Genomic DNA, 18,523 nt, shown 5'->3' with positions numbered 1-18,523 from the left:
AAACATAAAAAGAAAAACAATCAATAATCCCAGCTATGCACAGTGAAATAAGCTCCCGTAAGCGTGACCAGTTCGTAGAACACCAACCTTTGTGGTATTTTCATCGATCAAATTCTAAAAGCTCAGCTAGGTTTGAGGCTTGAATTGAAAAAAAACTCAATATAGTTCACATCTTTAGTGTCAAAATTGGGTAAATCCTTCAAATTTTGTCACAAATATCTTACAAAGTTGACTTGTGTCCTTTCTTCACTAGTTAGGAAAATGTGTGGTGAGGAGTGGTATGTACTATGTACATTGAACCCCTGAAAAGATTGAGTGCTAGCCTACCCTCAACACTAAAGGGCACGGATGGAAAGAGATGGGATCCGCGGTGGGGGTCCAAAGGGGGAATCTCAAGGTGAATGGATGGCGAAAAAAAATGGATGCCGATCGCAGGCACAGAGACTACGACCCTCGTCACCACCGTGAGAACCCAATGCACTAACTGCTAAGCCACGTTGACATGTGGCCAAACCAAAAATCGTGCGCCTTGATCTCCGCATCCTAGTTCACTTGCCATTGATCCCACCGCTCAATCTTCATTAAAAGCTCCGTGCCTTTTAGTGTTGAGGCCTACCTACCCTACCTCTTCCTTACCAAACGCCCTTGAAGTGTTGTCAGCTCTTGCCCAAAGGCCCAAAACCAAAAGAAGGTGATGTCGTTGTGCATGCGTGTTACATATTTCAGAGACGAGTGAGTGCGAGAGTCGAGAGAGGGAGGGAGCGACTTTCTCAGAAATGGCTTCTACGGCTGATGAGGAGATAGACTGCCAGGAGTACAACCTCACCGTGTACGCTAATGGCACCATACTTAGAAGGCCATGGACTCCGGCTGAGCAAATAAGCGCTTGGCCTTACCCCTCCCACCCCGACCAGGTCGCCTCCAAAGACCTAACCCTCAACTCCAGCCATGGCACCTGGCTTCGCCTCTTCCTCCCCCCCTCCCCCCCTTCCTCCAAGCTTCCCATCCTCCTCTACTTCCATGGCGGCGCCTTCATGCATTTCTCCACATGCCTTCGCCCCCAACACGCCTACCTCTGCCGCCTAGCCGCCCACATCAATGCCCTCGTCATCTCCGTCGATTACCGCCTCGCTCCCGAGCACCCACTTCCAGCTGCGTATGAAGACTGCTTTGAAGCCCTCCTCTGGCTAGACAAGCAGGCTGAGCTCGGTGGGGAGTTGTCGAGCGAGCCATGGTTAGCAAATCATGCGGATTTGTCAAGGTGCTTCTTGGGTGGAGACAGTGCAGGGGGGACCATAGTGCATTATGTGACTATGCAGGCTATTGGGCATGGATCTTGGAAATCTGAGCAAGAGGACAAGGGGTTGAAGAATGTGGTTGTGGAAGGCATGCTCCTCTTCCATCCCTTTTTCACATGCGGCCGCAAGGAGGAGGAATCGCGTCCCCCAGCAGGTAGCAGGGAGGCCAAGGTCCTCAAATACATCAATGTCACCAAAGATCACCCTCTTGTGGATCCTCTTAGCCCCAAGTCTCCTCCACTGGCAGCGGCGCCGCTTCCACGGGTTTGTGTATTTGTGGCAGGTCTTGATGCAATCAAGCAGGGAGGGATCGTATACCATAAGAGCCTTGTGCAGGCAGGAAAGGAAGCTAAGCTTTCAATTGCTGAGGAAGAAACCCATGTGTTTCACATCCTCAAGCCGGACTCTCCCAATGTCATCCCTCTCTTGGATGAGGTAAGAGACTTTATTCACACTCAGTCATTGGAAACATCCTAAGCAAGAAAGAGAAAATACTAATGTCCCATTTTGGTAGGTTCAATGGATATGTACAATGGCATAATAAGTGCTGAGTCTTGCCGAAACGTAATCATTAGGAAGCTTGGCAAGCTTAAAGCTGGGGTTTTTTTCTTGTAACACCAAGAGGTGCATTTAAATCTATGTGTTGTAGGAACCACTTAAGTGTCTTGTAGTCAATTGACTCATTTCCACGTTTTGAAGTTTTATTGATAACTTTTGAACCCAGAATCATACAATGCAACCAGTCCCAATGTATGAGAAACTCAAAATTCAAAAGATATTTCAATCTTCGGGCGATATCCTTGGGTCCACCATTATTGTTGTACTAGCATATATATATATATATATATATATATATATATATATATATATATATATATATATATATTGCCTTCGTAAGAAATTTTCTTTGTATCGTGATTGACAGTCGTTGTCTTTGCTTCAATGTAAAAGGTCTACACTGTTTAAGAATGATCGTATCACTGAGGATTGCTTGATGAAGTAGCTCCATATGGTTATTGCTTTAGGTTTTGGTTGATATTTTGCGTGCTTCCTTCTTAAATATATATAATGCTTAACATCCCATGAAAAACATGCGGCCTTCTTTTATCAATGGTTCAAACATGGTGATAAGAGTTATTTCTAGCGATTAAATATTTAGTGTCTTTAAGACTCCTTCATATATCTATTTCTAAAGAAAATTCAAAGTGCTTCTCATCCCACAGTTTGGACTTAGATTTCAAAAGTAAACACTAGCAAAAGATATCATGCAACATATTTGGACGACAATTTCACAAGCGTGTGCCCACACATAGATGGATGCAAAAGCTTCTTCTCCTTCTTCTTCGCTAATTAAAGATAAGAAGTGTACAATGTATAAAAGAAAAAATACAACATAAGAGGAAACTAGTATAGCGGTTTAGTGTTAACCATTATTGAGTGAGTTGGATGAATAAATGGGCCATCACTTTGCTTGGTAGATCAAGTCCGTGTAATCCATTTGTAGTACCACTTTCAAAGATATGCGTATTTGCCAAGGTGTGCTATTGATGATGCTATCAATGATTGGTCATTCAAGAGTAGTACATGTCCAGTCTAACATCGCAACAAAATCTTCAACATATGCATGTAGATGTTCAAGCAACATATTTGGTTGGACTCCAATGAGACATGAACAAAGACAAATTAGGATGCAAAATATCCATATATGTCCTTAAAAAATGCACGTCGTCACGTGGCAAGGAAGGTGTATATGAAATCCCCTCTTGCTAACAATGGAGATATAGGTGGTGAATTATTGCCCTCTTTCAATATTATCTAGTGTTGAGGTATTTTCCCCCTTTGATATGGAAAAGACCAACCTTGTGTGGTAGGAGAAATTGATGTAGGGTTCATTGGAGTGACTTGAGTAAAGACGAGGGCAAATCGTGCTCTTGCTTAGAGAACTTGAGGATCATGAAAATGGGGTAGTGAGCAAACATCCCACAATGCTCTAGTATCACACATCTCCTTGTTTCTATTGGATATGGCGTTGAAAATAGATAAACCCTTGAAGATGGAGAAAGTCGATGCCTCGTTCATAATTGGAACGTGCAATGAGTCTCAAGAGCCATGCCATAACCAACAAGGGGAATAATGAGAAAGTTCTGTCTTAGGTTTGCTTTTGAAAGTGAGAGCCTGACCTAAATTGTTTGCTCAATAATTTGTGTGAGTGATGGGAGGGTGTAATGAAATCTTATTGTATATTTGCGACAATCCTCGAAGAGACGGTAGCACTACCATGAGAAGAATTACCAATTGAGGCGGCAAGGACTTGCCGTTGTTTGTTCCAGTCGATACAATGTTGCAGTTTTTTTTAATGGGTCAGATTCCGCGAATAGTTTTTTTTTTAATGGGTCCAACGGATTCCAATAGTTTCTCTTTCTCGGTCTCTCGCGAAGATAGCCTGCGCACATGCGCCTAGGCAGTCGATGGAAGGGGGACGATCTCCTGGCCTGCATCGACCGCAGGTTCACGCACATGCACAGCTTGAACCGCCCAAAGGCTCCGATTGAAGATGGCGGGAGTCAACGTCCACCAAATTAGGAATTTTTTGTGGTTGAGATGTAAGCCTCCATTGCAAACGGTAGGCTATCGGTGCCGAACGGTAACTACGGAGCAGTGATGTTCCGATAGCGGCGGTGAGGAAGACGGTGAAACTGTACAGGGGTGTGCGGACGTGTTGGTGGGCTTGCAGCACTTTTTCATCGGAACCAGGGCATTACACTACGCATGTGCGCATCGTAAGAACACCAGGTGGCGCTCTCTCTCAGCGTTCTTGCTCTCTCTTTCTCAAGCAACAATGGGCAACGGTCTTACCGACCTCTCTCTCTCTCTCTCTCTCTCTCTCTCTCTCTCTCTCTCTCTCTCTCCCTCCCTGAGTCATAGGTCTGGGCTGAAGGAGAAAGCAGGAAGGCAGGCGCAAGGGGGGGCACACAACGTTCTGCGTAGAAGTCTCAAGTGTGGTAGATTGGTTATGCCATTTCCCTCTTGAATAACAGTTCAACTCCTCGTCGGTTAGATCTTTAAGGTCTCTTGAGATAGTTTCCTACCACGTTAAAACTCTCTTTCTCTAGGGGGTGTGGGTGTGTGCGTGCTAATAGTGGCCAATGGTATGGAGGACTTTTTTTAAATTTCACGCTGACAGGCGATGAGGTTAGTAGATAATAAAAGGGTATAGTTGTACAAAAATCCCACGAGCGTGGCATTTTTTTTCGCGTAAGCACAACTATCGACCGAGACACAGGAAGGCAGCTCGTCGCCTCAGCCATAGTTACCCGGAACGGGGAATCGGAATGGGAACGGGAAACGACAACATGTATGAAATGCCATTCCTTGTTTCGGATACTCACGTTTGAAACACGGAACGGGGAATCGGAATGGTAAATTGGGATGGGAACGAGGAACGGGGACCTGAAAATGGCAATTCCTTGTTACTATGGCCTTAGCTCCCCCAGCACGCGCAGAGAGAGAGAGAGAGAGAGAGACTCCTGCGAAGCTAATCGCGGTAGCAAGGTTGCAAGGCAGAGGAGAGAGACTGTCTTGTGATCCTGCTCGCGGCTTGCAGAGAGAGCGAGACTAGCCGCCATGAGAGAGAGAGAGACACACACACACACACACACACACACACACACACACACACACAGAGAGAGAGAGAGAGAGAGAGAGAGAGAGAGAGAGAGAGAGAGAGAGAGAGAGAGAGAGAGAGAACGGATACTTTGGGGGGGGGGGGGGGGGCGGGGAGATTTTTTTTGGGGGGGGCGGTTAGTAACTACTTTCTATTTTGAAAAAATAGAAACTTTCTCTGCAATTTTTCAAAATTGAAGGGGTTGAGCATTGCTTTAGATTCCACACAAAACCAACGCCACGATTTGGGTGCTCTATTAAAAAGATGAAAATGGTATGTCCTTTCTATCACCCAAGTGTGGTAGATTGGTTATGCTAGATCTTTAAGGTCTCTTGGGATAGTTTCATCAGACGTTAAAACTCTTTTTCTTCTTCCTCTCTCTCTCTCTCTCTCTCATGTTGATTTGTAGTATTGGGTAAAAGTGCCAATAAAAAGATGGCCACTCCAAAACTATGTTGCACATAGTTTGAAAAGGTGAATCACGGAAGATGGATTGAATAGCAAAATGGACGTAAGTGGCGAGTGAAAATACGCATATGTTGGGTTTGCGTTTTTTTTCAAAAAGATAACCTAAAGAGGCCCTTTTCAATTCCTAAGCCTAAAAGGCAATCAAAATTTCTATTTACTTGGTGAGGCATAGGTCCTTTCTTGAATAAAGCTAGGGTATATTGAGCCACTTTGCTCAATCAATCGTGACCATAGAATGAGTATCTTAATCTACAACCCCGATATCGATAAAAATATCAAAAACAACTCCTTGCGCACGTTTTCAGCTTTGCAACACCGAAAAGCAAGAGATTGCGGGACAACGACAGATGACAGCAGTTAACGACAATAACTCGACACCTGCCAGTACCCTTGCGCAAATGCTTCCCCTTACCCCTACACGTATGCTTCTCGTTCTTGGTCAAACGCCATCAATAGAAGAGAATAGTGTTGAAAAATTCTTGTCTTGATGAGGACCCTCTTTTAATGATCGGCAATTTTGAGTCATCGTAGCCAAAAAATAGTTCAGCCTACTGCCTTCATAACTTAGCCTCAAAATTTCACGCATCTGAAGGTTTGCATGTCATTTGCTTTTTGATTTAGATGTAAAGTAATCTCATCCTTCGTTTTGAAGGTCTGCACAAAGCTGAAAGCCAAAATCGGTAGTGAGGAGCTAGGATTCCATCACCTATGTAGGCTTCTTTATCTGTCACTTTGAAGTTTGAGGTAGAGTTTATCTTACTTACCGCGGTCTTGCTGCATCAGGCCTATGCAAGGAACTTCAGAAAATTGAGACATCCAAGGGTATGAACTCAAACCGGCGCCTTCTAGAAGATATGAAGCACATATGGAGCCAAAAGCTATCTATGGTTCAATTGCCTCTACATGAGCATGCAAAAGTACTTGCTCCTCGTTTTGAAGGTCTACACAAGCCCGGAAGCCAACATCACGTGTTTTAATAAAGTCTTAGCAGAGTTCATTATGCACAGAGCTAGAAGTCAACATCGGATGTCTCGATCAACAGAGAAACATCAATTGAGATAGATTGATGGCATGCTAGAGGTACTAATCGAGGACTTCTAGCTATTGATACTACATATGTTTCTAGTCTTGATATTGCGTATGAATAGTTTGAACTTTTAGAGCTTAATTTTGGATGTGAGAAAACACTGATCGCAATGATTGTATTGAGCTCTCTCACCATTTGGCTCTTGTGGGTGGGTTTGCTGCGAGGGAATGCACCACAGATTCGTGAGTGCTTCGTCTAAAGTTTGCATATGAGCAGCAACAACAAAGGAACATGCTTGATTCCATCCCAAAGAATCTACATTGTCCTTGGGAAGATCGCATGCTAGAAATAGGAGAGAAACATACTCTTGATGAGATTTCTGTTTAAAATGTCATCTCTTGGAATGCATTCATTATAGGATATACCCAACATGACTATACCAAGGAACTTTTGGATTCATTGCTCCTGTGTCTGTATAACAATAACTTACTCAACTCAACGATGCCAACGTTTTTCATCAGCCTCGTTTTGCGCTTACACCTATACTCCGACAGATTACTCAACCCAATCCTACCAGCATTTTGCATGATTGCACCCTACTGATTGAGCCATTCTAATGTAGTGATTGTGATTGAGAACTCATCACTACAATAAACGCTACACCGTATGACGTAGAACATATTAAAGTTATATCCTCTTCTCTTTAAGTTTAATCTATCTCCTGCATCTTTTGTATGTGTGTTAACTTCTGTTTTGTGTGTGCCAGAAAGGATAAATATTCACAACAGTGGACATTTCGACTGCATAAGCACGACTCCAGCTTGACAACATTGTGAGGTTCGTTATCTGCAATAATGGATGTTTTGATTGCACAAGCACGACTCCAGCTTGACAACATTGCAAGGTCCGTTATGTGTATCCAATTCCCCATGTCTATGTGTTTGCTTGGCTCAACACATAAATGCTACGGGGCAGGGCACGACTTTTGTTTCTTATAACTTTTGGAGAGACCACAGTGCCAACTCTCCACAATACTTTTGTATGGCACTTCGACATGATGTGCACTGTAAATTTAGCATTTTCACTCTGTGATGCATAATTGCAAGACAAAATGTTTAACTATTCACTTTGGTTTTATGTAGCTTGACTCAAATATTGTCCTCCGGCTCGCACAAATGGACACGTACACGATTCTCACGTCGATAGTGCAATTTAATTTTTAAAACTTCACTAATGCACTTTGTACTTGTTTACTTCAGTACTAGACACTTGATTTCAATCTATGTATGTCGTGTTATGGTCTATAGCAATGCCCACCAAGCAAGACTAGTTTTTGTAAAAATAGAAAGGTTGTATATTGTGTGTGTGTGTGTGTGTGTGTGTGTCTTATTATGGTCTATAGCAATGCCCACCAAGCAAGACTAGTTTTTGTAAACATAGAAAGGTTGTATCTTGTGTGTGTGTGTGTGTGTGTGTGTGTGTGTGTGTGTGTATACGAGCGATCTCTCAACTCTCATGTCCACCTCTATGTTTGCGTTGGGCTCCCGCCATTTGCCTATTATCACTGGTTAACAAGTCTTCAACACGTTCTCTGCATGTCGTCGTTGGTTGACAAGTTTGTCATGTTTTGTGCACTCGCAACAAGGATAAGTATACACTAACCATTACCTATATTTCATAATGACCTGAAGCATAAATTTTAATTCTATTTTGAGGCAAACCCCAATATTAAAGTCAATTTTGTGCCTATTCAAGCACGAGGTAGCTATTGTAATGCTTAGCTTTACACTAATGTGTCAATGCCTCATGCTAATGTGTCAATGTCTCATTGGACAAGTAAGGGGTCCAAACCTTGTTGGCACCTTCGTTCTCAAACTCTCCCCCTCATAAGTTATTGATAAATGCATGAAAATTTTTAAGGTGCATAATCGTATGCAAGTTTTATGTGTTGACGTCTAATAATCTATTTCCTGAAGTGGTGCTCCATTTAAAGCCGGGGAAGCAAATTATGAAATGGGTGCTAGAGCTGCAGGAACTTAAGTTCTAGTTGAAAATCAATCATACTAGCCAATCCCACTTAGTAGACTTTTTGGTCAATAAGGGTGTCGATTTGCTGGTGTATCCAAGGGTGGTGTGAGATGAAGCTATAGAAGAGCTAGACTTGGAAGGGTCTTTTACCATGTGGTTTGATGGCGCATATAGAAGAGTAGTGTAGAAAGCACGAGGTGGTGTAATAATACCGGACCCGTAGGGCAAGGTGATCTTCTCGAAGGCCTACGAGCTTGAAGATGTACGCACCAACAATGAGACGGAGTACTTCACTCTTCATTTGGGAGCAGTGTGTAGAGTTTGGCATCTCGAAGCTGGTAGTGGAAGGTGATGCATTGCTAGTCATCAAGAAATTATTAGTGCAATGGCAGCTAAAGTGGGCTTCCTTGAAACATTGGTTCTTTTCCATCAAGAAACTGTTCAAGTTTTTTTAAAGTGGTTGAGTTCAAGCATATCAAGAGAGAACAGAACCAAGAGGTAGACCATCTAGCTAGTAGTAGAGTACAGGTGCATGTTGCAAGTTTATATGTGGCACCAGCCACTTATGTAGGTAGGGAGACCTTGAAGGAGATAGAGGATTTTTTGAGTAGAGGGCAATGTTGAGAAGGTTTGTCCAAGCTGCAGAAGAAAAGGATTGTGTAGAAAGCTTGCAAGTTCACATTGGTAGGCAAAGACCTGATGCCATACGGTCGGGATGGACTTCTCATGAGGGAGCTCTACAAAGAGGAAATTGGCATGGTACTAGAGCAGTTCCATGAGGAGAGCGGACATCAAGGCAAGGATCAAGTGCTGCTTTAAGTTCTCAGAGCGAGTTTCTCGTGGCCTTCTATAGTGCAAAACATGCATGCATTAATGGTGCAAGACATGTCACGAGCGCCAGACCATGGGTGAAAGAAGATTGGTAGCCGAGTCAGAGGGAGCGATCATAGCCCAAATTTCTTTTGAGAAGTGGGGTTTGGATGCCATCGGTCCACTCCCTAAGTCAGTAAAAGCAGTAAGAAATATGTCTTAGTAACCATATACTACCTTACCACGTGGGTTGAGGTCAAGGTGGTTAAGGAGGTAAATTCCCATCAGCTTGTCTTTGATTGTATATGTTGCCATTTTGGAGTGTCGTGGATGCTCATTTCTGATAGAGGTAGGGGGTTTAGAAGCAAGCTAATGCGTGCATTAGTAGAGAAGTTGGGTATCCAGCATCGGTTTTCTTTGCCCTACCACCCTCAATGTAATGGTCTAGTAGAGAGTGCCAATGGGAAGATCATCAAGATTCTTATCAAGTATGTGTATAAGCAAGAGACTGAGTGGGAAGCTAACCTTGAGAAGTGCTTATAGGCATACCAGACTCCCTACAAGGTGGCTAAAAATTTTACTCCATTTGAGCTGGTTTATGGTAAGGAGGTAGCTCTGCCACTGCATGTGCAGTTAGATGCTTTGAAGGGTATGTGGCGAGTCAATTCCACTCAGCAAGATGTTTTACAGGATCGAGTTTCTAGTCTTGAAGCCTTGCAAATAGACAAGGAGGTAGAAGCGGATTATTATGTGAAGCAACGAGAGAAGCAGATTGTAAAATTCAATCAAGACTTGCCAGATAAGAAGATACAAGAAGGCGACCTTGTGATGAAGTGTAAGGACATGGGTCCTATGGGCAAGGCCACCAGCACGGCCGGATAGTGTGTACGCTAGGGGGAGGCTATAAGATAGCACGGTTGGGTGGAGACTAGCACACGCATTACCATCGCCCTTTCAGTGGTATCCGAGCTATTTTTGGGAGGAGACTAAAAGCGGATTGCATGTGCGTGTGATGCCTTGCTTCTCTCCCACGTTTCGTAGACAGCGACGTCCCTATTGTGCAACACAAAGAAGACAAACACAGTTTTCTATGCGAGCAGCGCGGACAGAGAGCGACAGCCGATGCGGGCGCCCTCCACAGCATTGTCGTGCAGCTCCGCTGCCATGATGAGAAAAAGAGCAGAGAAGTGCAAGCTAAGCTTCTTTGAAGCCTACACATTTACTGGGCGGTGATCAGGGCTTGATAACAGGCTAAGCTTAATGATTAATGTATGCCAGATGCGGCTTAAAAGGGCCAACAGATACCTCAATGATGCCAAAAATGAGTATGCTTGCAGTGACCACATATGAGAGATTATGATCTAGAACTGTAGTGCTTGAAGTGCTCTACCGGCCTGTCTTTATGGCTCGTCGATTGGAGCCACGGTGAAGAAGTTATGGCACTTTGAAGTTTAAGTCGATTGCAGATCCGTACCGGATTGGGCAAGTGCAGCTGATGTGACATAATTGAAATGAATGCACGGACCTGAAATGCTCAATTTTTGGAGCGCGTCGGTCTTTTTCAGATCGGTGATCGAGTTTACGGTTGCCAAGTTATTGGCCGTTAAAGATTTACCGGGGGCCAGGTCCGCACCAGTCCAGTTCGCTCGATCGGAGTGCCATTTGGGAATTTTGACTTGCAGCCAGGGTTTTGAACACAGTAGAGGCAACAAATTTCTTGATGAGATTGTTAGCAAGGACTGCTTGGAAGAGAAGTCATGCTTGGCACTGTTTTGGCCGGCATGTCATCCCTTACAATGGCTGTGGCCGCCCACTGGAGATGCTTGGCGGTGCCTTGGCAGAAATGTATACCAAATGTGGTACCTGAAGATTGCCAATGGAGAAGCTTAGCAAGCTTGGCCGGCATGTTTGGCAAGTGTGGTACCCTACAAGGGCATTAAGCCTCAAAGAATTAAATTATCCGCCCAAAGTCATTAAAGTGTGGCCGCCCATTGTAAATGGGGCGACCCTAAACCTTGATCAGGTGTGAACGAAGGGAGGCATGGCGTGATTAGCGAGCGGCGCAGCAGGAGGAGAGGGAAGCGATCGCGTTGGCCGGGGTGATGCTCGATCGAGCTCGGCGATGAAGCGAGAGTTGGCGAACTGGCCTAGGCGCAGCTTTTTGGGCCCGATTCCGATAGTTTTGGTGCTCGTCTAACTGTCGTCTGCCATGTCATCATAGACGTTCCCGCGCCACGTCAGTGACGCCCGGCGCCACTGCTTAAGAGAGGGTACATGCTATTATTAGAGGGGAGGCTCTTTTGCATGCGTATTGGCAAGGTAACGAGAGGAAGGGCTTTCAGCATGAGGAGGTTTGCAAGCCAACGAAGGCAGGAGAGAAGGAGCCAAGGCGAGAAGAAAGGAGCAAAGGCGAGGTGTAGAGAAGGAGCAAAGGCGAGGTGTAGAAAAGGAGCCAAGGCGAGGAGAGAAGGAGCCAAGGCGAGGAGGAAGGGAGCCAACGCGAGGTCTCTCTCTCTCTCTCTATCTCCAATCAAAGCAAGAGAGGGTTCTCTATCTCTCTCTCCCGGCAAGATATACAAGGCAAAGCTCTTTCTCTCTCCTACTCGAGCTTGAACAAGAAGCAAGCAATGCAAGAAACTTGTCAAAGCGAATCAAGCAAGAAGAGGAAGGAGCTTGAGGCTTTCTTTTCCGAAGCAAATAAGGCGGGAAACTTAAGGCAAAGGCAAGCTTGTTCTTGAACCAAAGCAAGAGGCAAGAACAGGTAAGGCAGATCTCGGCAAGGGAAAGGATGCTTGGCAAGAGCAGATAAGCAGATTCCAGCAAGATAAGGTACTCAAGAAAAAGAGAGTCGGAGCACCTGAGGCGATCAGAGCAAGTGGATTAGAGGAGACGTAAAAATTCATAAACGGCAGATAAGTAAGTGCAAGCGTACAAAGCAGGATAATTAATAACTACTGAAGCTTGATGATTGATGTAGTGAGCAGAATTGAAGACTGCAGAATCCACGGGCATTTGAAGCAACATGAGGAAAATTTCCATAACCGTCATCACCTAGAAATTGATTTAACATTTTGTTAATTCCGGTGTCGTTAACGGCCCGGTTAATCCTGTAACGAGAGCTTAAACTCCTAATTAGCAGATGATCCAAGTGACGGTGTTATTAACAGTCCGTCTTGGCTAGAGATTAAGTTGTACACAAACGTTAATCAATTAACTGATGATTACGGTGATTTCCAGATTCAGTTGCATCTATTGTTCTCGTTCTCTCTTTTTCACACCTCCCATAGCCAGAGGCCCGGCGCCTGCCCGGCTCATGTAGCGAACACATATCCCCCGACAGCGCACGACCAAGGCGGGCGACCAAGGCAAACTTGATTGGCAACTCGACGACACCGAGGCTTCGAAGGCTTCTATTTGCGTCATTGGTTGCGCGCGTAGGAAGGCCCATTTAACCCTTGCATGAAGGAGGGTTGAACCCACCCCATGAGGGTAAGAGGCCAACACTTTACCATCAAGCTATTGGCCCTTGTTGTGTATAACAAGGAAAGATAGTCTACTTGTGTTGAAAGGAAAACTGGAAGGAAAGGGAAAGCTTCAAACTTCAAGGAAGTAGCTTTACCCTTCCTTTTCACTTCTTGGAGGAAGGCAAGTTTTCCTCCAAAAATTCTTTTTTCCTCAAGGAAGTAGCTTCAAAGTGAAGAAAAGCCTTCACAAAAACGAAGAGTTTTTGTGAAGAATCATCAAAGGTGTTCTTATAAGGAACGACAAGTGAAGCGCTCAAGTTCCCGCAAGGCGAGATTCGCATGCAACGCAAATCGCGGAGCATACAAAACACAAAGACTTCAATTTCTCAAGGTACAAGTTGTCGTTTCTTTTTCTCTCTTTGCATTAGTGTGTGTTTACCATGGCCAGTGAGGATATCCCACACACACGTGTTTGATTTTGAGCACGTAGATCAAAATCAGGCACCACGGGTGCTGCTGACACTAATATGCATGATGATGATGATCTAGGAGATTATGGGCTTGTAGATATGGATTCTTTCAAGACTTTGGAACATCGCCAAAGCGTACTTGAAAGCAACCTCTCTGCACTCAATGCAAATGTTATCAATCTTACAGAGTTACTTGTGAAATTTATGAATTCACAGACAACTCCAGGAGCCACAAGTGGCTTGGTGCAAGGGAACCAAGCTCGCACGACTCAAGGAGTCCAAGAGACAAGTGCCGCAGAAGATGCAGAAGGTAGCAATGCATTACTTAAGAATATCACCATTCCTGAGTTTCAGAAAAGAGCATCAAGGATGCGGTCAATACATTCTTACACAAATGGAGTGATATTCATAGATTGAGACACACCCCGGATATAAAGACGGCTGTGGAAACAAGTCTATCTCTTAAAAGCAAGGCCTATAAGTGGTGGATGGCATTTCCAATAGATGCTCATCCTCCATCTTGGGCTGCGTTTCAAGCTTCTTTCTCTTCCCAAAGAGTTTTTGGACTCCAATGAAGAAGATAAGAATTGGTTAGCATTGGATGCATGCCGCATGTCTGACCTCTCTCGCACACAGTACCTTTCAAAGTATCGGGAAATCATATTAAAACTAGAAGGTCTAGATGAATTCCAAAAGATACGGGGTTTTAATAGGGTTTTTGACAAAGACTATCGTCTTCATGTCAAGACCCAACATCCAAAAACTTTGGAAGAAGCCATTAGTCATGCACAAAGATATGATGATAACCAAGAGATGAAAGGAAATGTTCCCTACTCTAAGAATAATTTTGCTAAGAGCCAATGGAGAGGTAGATCTCCCACACGTTCCAAGAGGAATAAAAGACAATCTACCTCTCCACGTCCACAAGAGGCTAAGAAGCCTAAGCAATCACGAGATTCTCCGCGTGGGTCTCTCAGCATTACTGATTTTGAGCGTGCAAAGAAACACAATTTGTGTTTTATATGTGTTTCAGGATTGTCCTCTTTTGCAAGGCAAAGAAAAGTCCATGCACACGGTGCAACGCCTCACATTAGATTCATCTCCTAAATATTGTGTTGTAGAGGTTCTTCATATGGAAGAAAAGCACAAGTGTTGTGTGTCCGCTTCAATGTGGCAGCCCACCTTTGGCCCCCATGATTTGATTTTCATGCATGGCACTATTAACGGACAACGTGTTCATATTTTAGTGGATGATGGTGCAACTCATAAATTCTTGAACTATAAGCTAGTCAAGAAATTGAAGCTTACATAGACTCCCTGCTCTCACAAGTATGTGGTGGAGCAGATGTCTGGGAATGATAAAGAAGTATGGGACACGGTAGTTCAAGGGGTTGAGCTTATTGTTCAAGATCATACGATGACCCTTGACTTCCTGTTGGGGTATAAAGCCCAATGTGGTCGCCCAGGTAAGTGGGCGGGCCGCCAGGTATGTACACATATTCTTTTGTAAAAATCTAATAAGAACTCATTATGCTTTACACATTATAGTAGAGCGAGTTCACCATATCGTTGTGCTCTTCTTCTCGCACTCTCTCTCGCGTCACACTTCCGCTCATACTCCTTCAACTGGTATCAGAGCTCAGATCGAGGCTCGGGGCAGCATTTGCAGGTAGCCAGAGTCACCTGCTCAGATTAGAGTGAGATTCGACAGGCGAAGACACGGCCCCAAATCTTGTGGGAAAATCCGAAGGGCCTGGTGTTCTCAAAATTTCATTCTGAGGTCATCTCGGCCACCGTTCGGCTTCGACAAAGTTCTGCGCAGGCCATTTTCGACTATGTGGTCTCAGCGGCGGGTGCAGATCCGACTCTGCAAATTTGGGGTTTCGGCCTACGACTGCAGGTGTTGAGGATATTGGCACTCCCAGAGTGTTGATTTGAGGCTGTCTACACATCGAAGGACGGCTCACAGTTCTTGGAGGCGTGTCACATACGACACGGGCGCATCTACACATAGATTGTAGGCGACATTCACTAGTTCATCAGGTAGCTTGTGTTTGCAGTTTGATATTCCAGATTTCATCCTGACATTGCAGGTACTTCCACATGGGATGTATTGTCAGAGATGATGTATGTCTGTTGAGGGTTTGTTGGCTGTGAGTCACGTAGCAAACAACCGCCGCAACGGTTACAGCATATAGTGGGAAATTTGTGGATGTATGACTTTGTGGGAAGTCTATGTACTGTCAGATTTACTGTAGCCTTTGTTGAGGGTCGAGTGAGGTTTTATTGAGCTGGGGGATTCTCAAATGTTGAGATCCTTTCGGTGATACAGGTCTTGGAGCGATCTCTCGAGCACCCTTAGATAGGCAGCTAGGATGTATTGACTGTGAGTTAGACAGTTGGGATTGCATCTTTGCTTTACTTCCGTTGAGGCATTGTCAGAGTCTATGCTTACAGGATAGTGACAGGACAGTGAGAGACAGTACAGGTGCAGGACAGGTTTACCCACAACTTACAGTGTTAGAGAGACAATGGTTTTTTGAGCTGTTTTTTGGTCTATTTTTTAGTACACCAGAGCCATTTTACAAAGGAGACTTTGCCGAAATTTATGCAGAATCTGAAGCTTTCTTGGTTCATTTGACAGGTTGATATTGGTTCAGAGGTCAGTTTACAGGGGAAACTCTGTCGAATTTTTCCCAGAAAATTAAACTACTGTGAAGCGTAGCTATGGCTGGATCACAGGACACTGCTCTTTACAATATCAAGAAGCTGGATGGAATCAATTTCCCATTGTGGAAGAAGCAGATTTGGCACGTGTTGGTACAAAAGAACCAGATAAAACCTATAAAGCTCAAGGGGATAAAACCACAAGATATGGACGAAGATGAATGGAGCGAAATGGATGATTTGGCACTTTCTACCATTATGCTGACTTTGGCAGAAAGTGTTTACTTCAATGTAGCAGACGAGATGTCGGCTTATCAAGCATGGTTAAAGCTGAGTGATCTTTATGAGAAGCAGAGTGCAGCTTCACAGGTATACTGGCTTAAGAAGCTTGTTGACTTGAAGATGGAAGAAGGGACACCTATGCCCAATCATCTGAATTAATTCAACACAATCTACAGTCAATTGTCAGCTCAAGGTGTCAAGTTTGATGAACCTGTTAGAGCTATGTTCTTGTTGATCACATTGCCGGAAAGTTGGGACACTTTTCGCACAGCTTTGAGTAATTCTGCACCTCGAGATGGTTTGAACATAGCAGGTGTAGAAGGAAGTCTGCTTACTGAAGAAACCAATAGAAAGACAATGGGCAAAGGCAAAGGAACAACCTTAGTTGTCAGGGGAAGGACCAAAGAAAAGTACAAAGGTGGAAAGAGGAATCAGTCCCGTAGCAAGTCCCGCAATGCTAAAGGCAAGAGTGACATAGAATGCTACCATTGTGGCAAGAAGGGTCACATGAAAAGAGACTGCAGAGAATGGAAAGTAGAAAAAGGCAAAGAGAAAGCTGAAGACCATGGTGAGAAGAACAAGTCCTCAGTGAAGATTCAAGAATTAGGATGGCAGTCTAGTGTAAGGAGACATCTACTTCTTGAAGAATACAATGGACTCAACTCTTCTTACAACATCTGATGGAAATGCATTGAGTGACTGGATTATAGACTCAAGGGCATCACTTCATGTGTCTCCAAACAAGGAGTGGTTTACCTCTTATGTGACTACTAAAGATCATGTTCGGCTAGGCAATGGGAAGACATGTGAGATCTTAGGTGTTGGAGATGTTCAATTGAAGTTTCAGAATGGCTCTTCTTTCACGCTGAAGAATGTGAGACATGTTCCCGCAATTACAAAGAGCTTGATCAGCACAGGTTTACTTGATGATGTTGGCTACGTCACCACTTTTGGATAGAACATGTGGAAGATATCCAAGGGTTCTATGACAGTAGCACATGCAGTAAAGTCTGGAGGACTTTACTGCATTTATGTATCAAATGTCTCTAAAAATGTAATCAATGTAACCGAGCAGCCGAACGTTTCTTTGTGGCATAGCCGGTTAGGACATATGTCCAAGATGGGAATGGAAATCTTATCTCATTCTGGTTATTTGCCTGGCTTTTCATTTAATGATTTTGAATTCTGTAAACATTGTATGTATGGTAAGCAAACACAGCAGCCACATAAGCATAGAAGCAGTAGAAGAGATACACAGTTGGCACTTGTTCATAGTGATTTGTGCGGACCTATGCCTAACCTATCTCTAGGGGGAGCTTCTTACTTTATGACATTTATAGATGATTACTCGAGGAAAGTATGGGTTTACTTTCTCAAGCACAAGGATGAAGCGTTTAGTGTTTTCAAAACGTTTGTGACACTTGTGGAGAATCAGAGTGGCAAGAAGCTTAAATGCTTACGCACTGACAATGGTGGAGAGTATGTTTCAAAGGCCTTTCAGGACTTCTGTGAGTCAAAAGGTATAAAACGTGAACTTACTGCTCCGTACAATCCTCCTCAAAATGGTGTTGCTGAGAGGATGAATAGGACCATACAAGAGAAGGTCAGAAGTATGTTGTCTAATGCACAGCTGCCAAATGGGTTTTGGGCTGAAGCTGTATCAACAGCTGTTCATCTTATAAATAGATCTCCTAGCAAGGTTTTGCAGAAGGATTCAATGCCAGAGATGGTATGGTCAGGCAAAATGGCCTCATACAAGCATCTCAGAGTCTTTGGCTGTGAGGCATATACTCACGTTCCAAAGGAATTTAGGAACAAACTTGAGCCAAAGAGTAGAAAGTGCATCTTTCTAGGCTATGGTAATTCTGGTGAGATGGGGTACAGACTTTGGGATCCCGAATCTAGAAAGGTTGTCCGCAGCAATGATGTTCATTTTAATGAATCCAAATATCATTCTACACCAGAGAGGGTTGAGGAGATTAGAAGAGTTGTCTTCCAAGAAGATGGACCTACACGTGCAAGACAAAATGTCAGGGCTCAAGAGGAGCAAGCACAGGATAGATTGGAACCACAGGTTGTGGATGAGCCATTGTGCGTAGATCTGGACGTATCACGCGACCTCCTGATAGGTTTGTTCCATCTATGAACTATGTCATGTTGACTGATTGCAATGAGCCTTCATGCTACAAGGAAGCGGTGCGAATGAAGGACTCCGGGAATTGGCAATTGGCCATGCAACCAGAGATGACAGCTCTGCATAAAAACTAGACATGGAAGCTAGTTAAATTACCACAGGGAAAAAAGGCTCTACCTTGTAAATGGGTTTACAGGTATAAGATCACCGC

The 18,523-nt window shown here is 44.0% G+C and overlaps 1 protein-coding gene across 3 annotated transcripts; it reads left to right on the top strand.

Annotated features, from left to right (window-relative positions):
- Window positions 1–691: 691 nt before the first annotated feature.
- Window positions 692–7,536, top strand: LOC147419574 (tuliposide A-converting enzyme b3, amyloplastic-like). Of its 3 annotated transcripts, none has more exons than XM_086506034.1 (2): window positions 692–1,733; window positions 6,214–6,482. In XM_086506034.1, the coding sequence occupies exons 1-2, from the start codon at window positions 777–779 to the stop codon at window positions 6,256–6,258; spliced, it is 1,002 nt and encodes a 333-aa protein (XP_086362160.1). In that variant the 5' UTR covers window positions 692–776; the 3' UTR covers window positions 6,259–6,482. The 3 variants fall into 3 exon arrangements, with proteins under 3 accessions (XP_086362160.1, XP_086362162.1, XP_086362161.1); XM_086506036.1 differs by lacking the exon at window positions 6,214–6,482 and adding an exon at window positions 7,224–7,536 and having other exon boundaries at window positions 694–1,733; XM_086506035.1 differs by lacking the exon at window positions 6,214–6,482 and adding an exon at window positions 1,813–2,093 and having other exon boundaries at window positions 694–1,733.
- Window positions 7,537–18,523: the final 10,987 nt, after the last annotated feature.

Source organism: Adiantum capillus-veneris, chromosome 29 (genome assembly GCF_014529385.1).
Source record: "Adiantum capillus-veneris isolate H3 chromosome 29, ASM1452938v2, whole genome shotgun sequence".
NCBI lineage: Eukaryota > Viridiplantae > Streptophyta > Polypodiopsida > Polypodiales > Pteridaceae > Adiantum > Adiantum capillus-veneris.
Note: the sequence above shows the minus strand (reverse complement) of the source record. Positions and strands in the feature narration are given on the sequence as shown.

Coding starts and splice junctions, on each gene's coding strand:
- LOC147419574 (XM_086506034.1), top strand. CDS start 777: ATGGCTTCTACGGCTGATGAGGAGATAGACTGCCAGGAGTACAACCTC. Junction 1,734..6,213: donor TCATCCCTCTCTTGGATGAG/GTAAGAGACTTT, acceptor TTGCTGCATCAG/GCCTATGCAAGGAACTTCAG.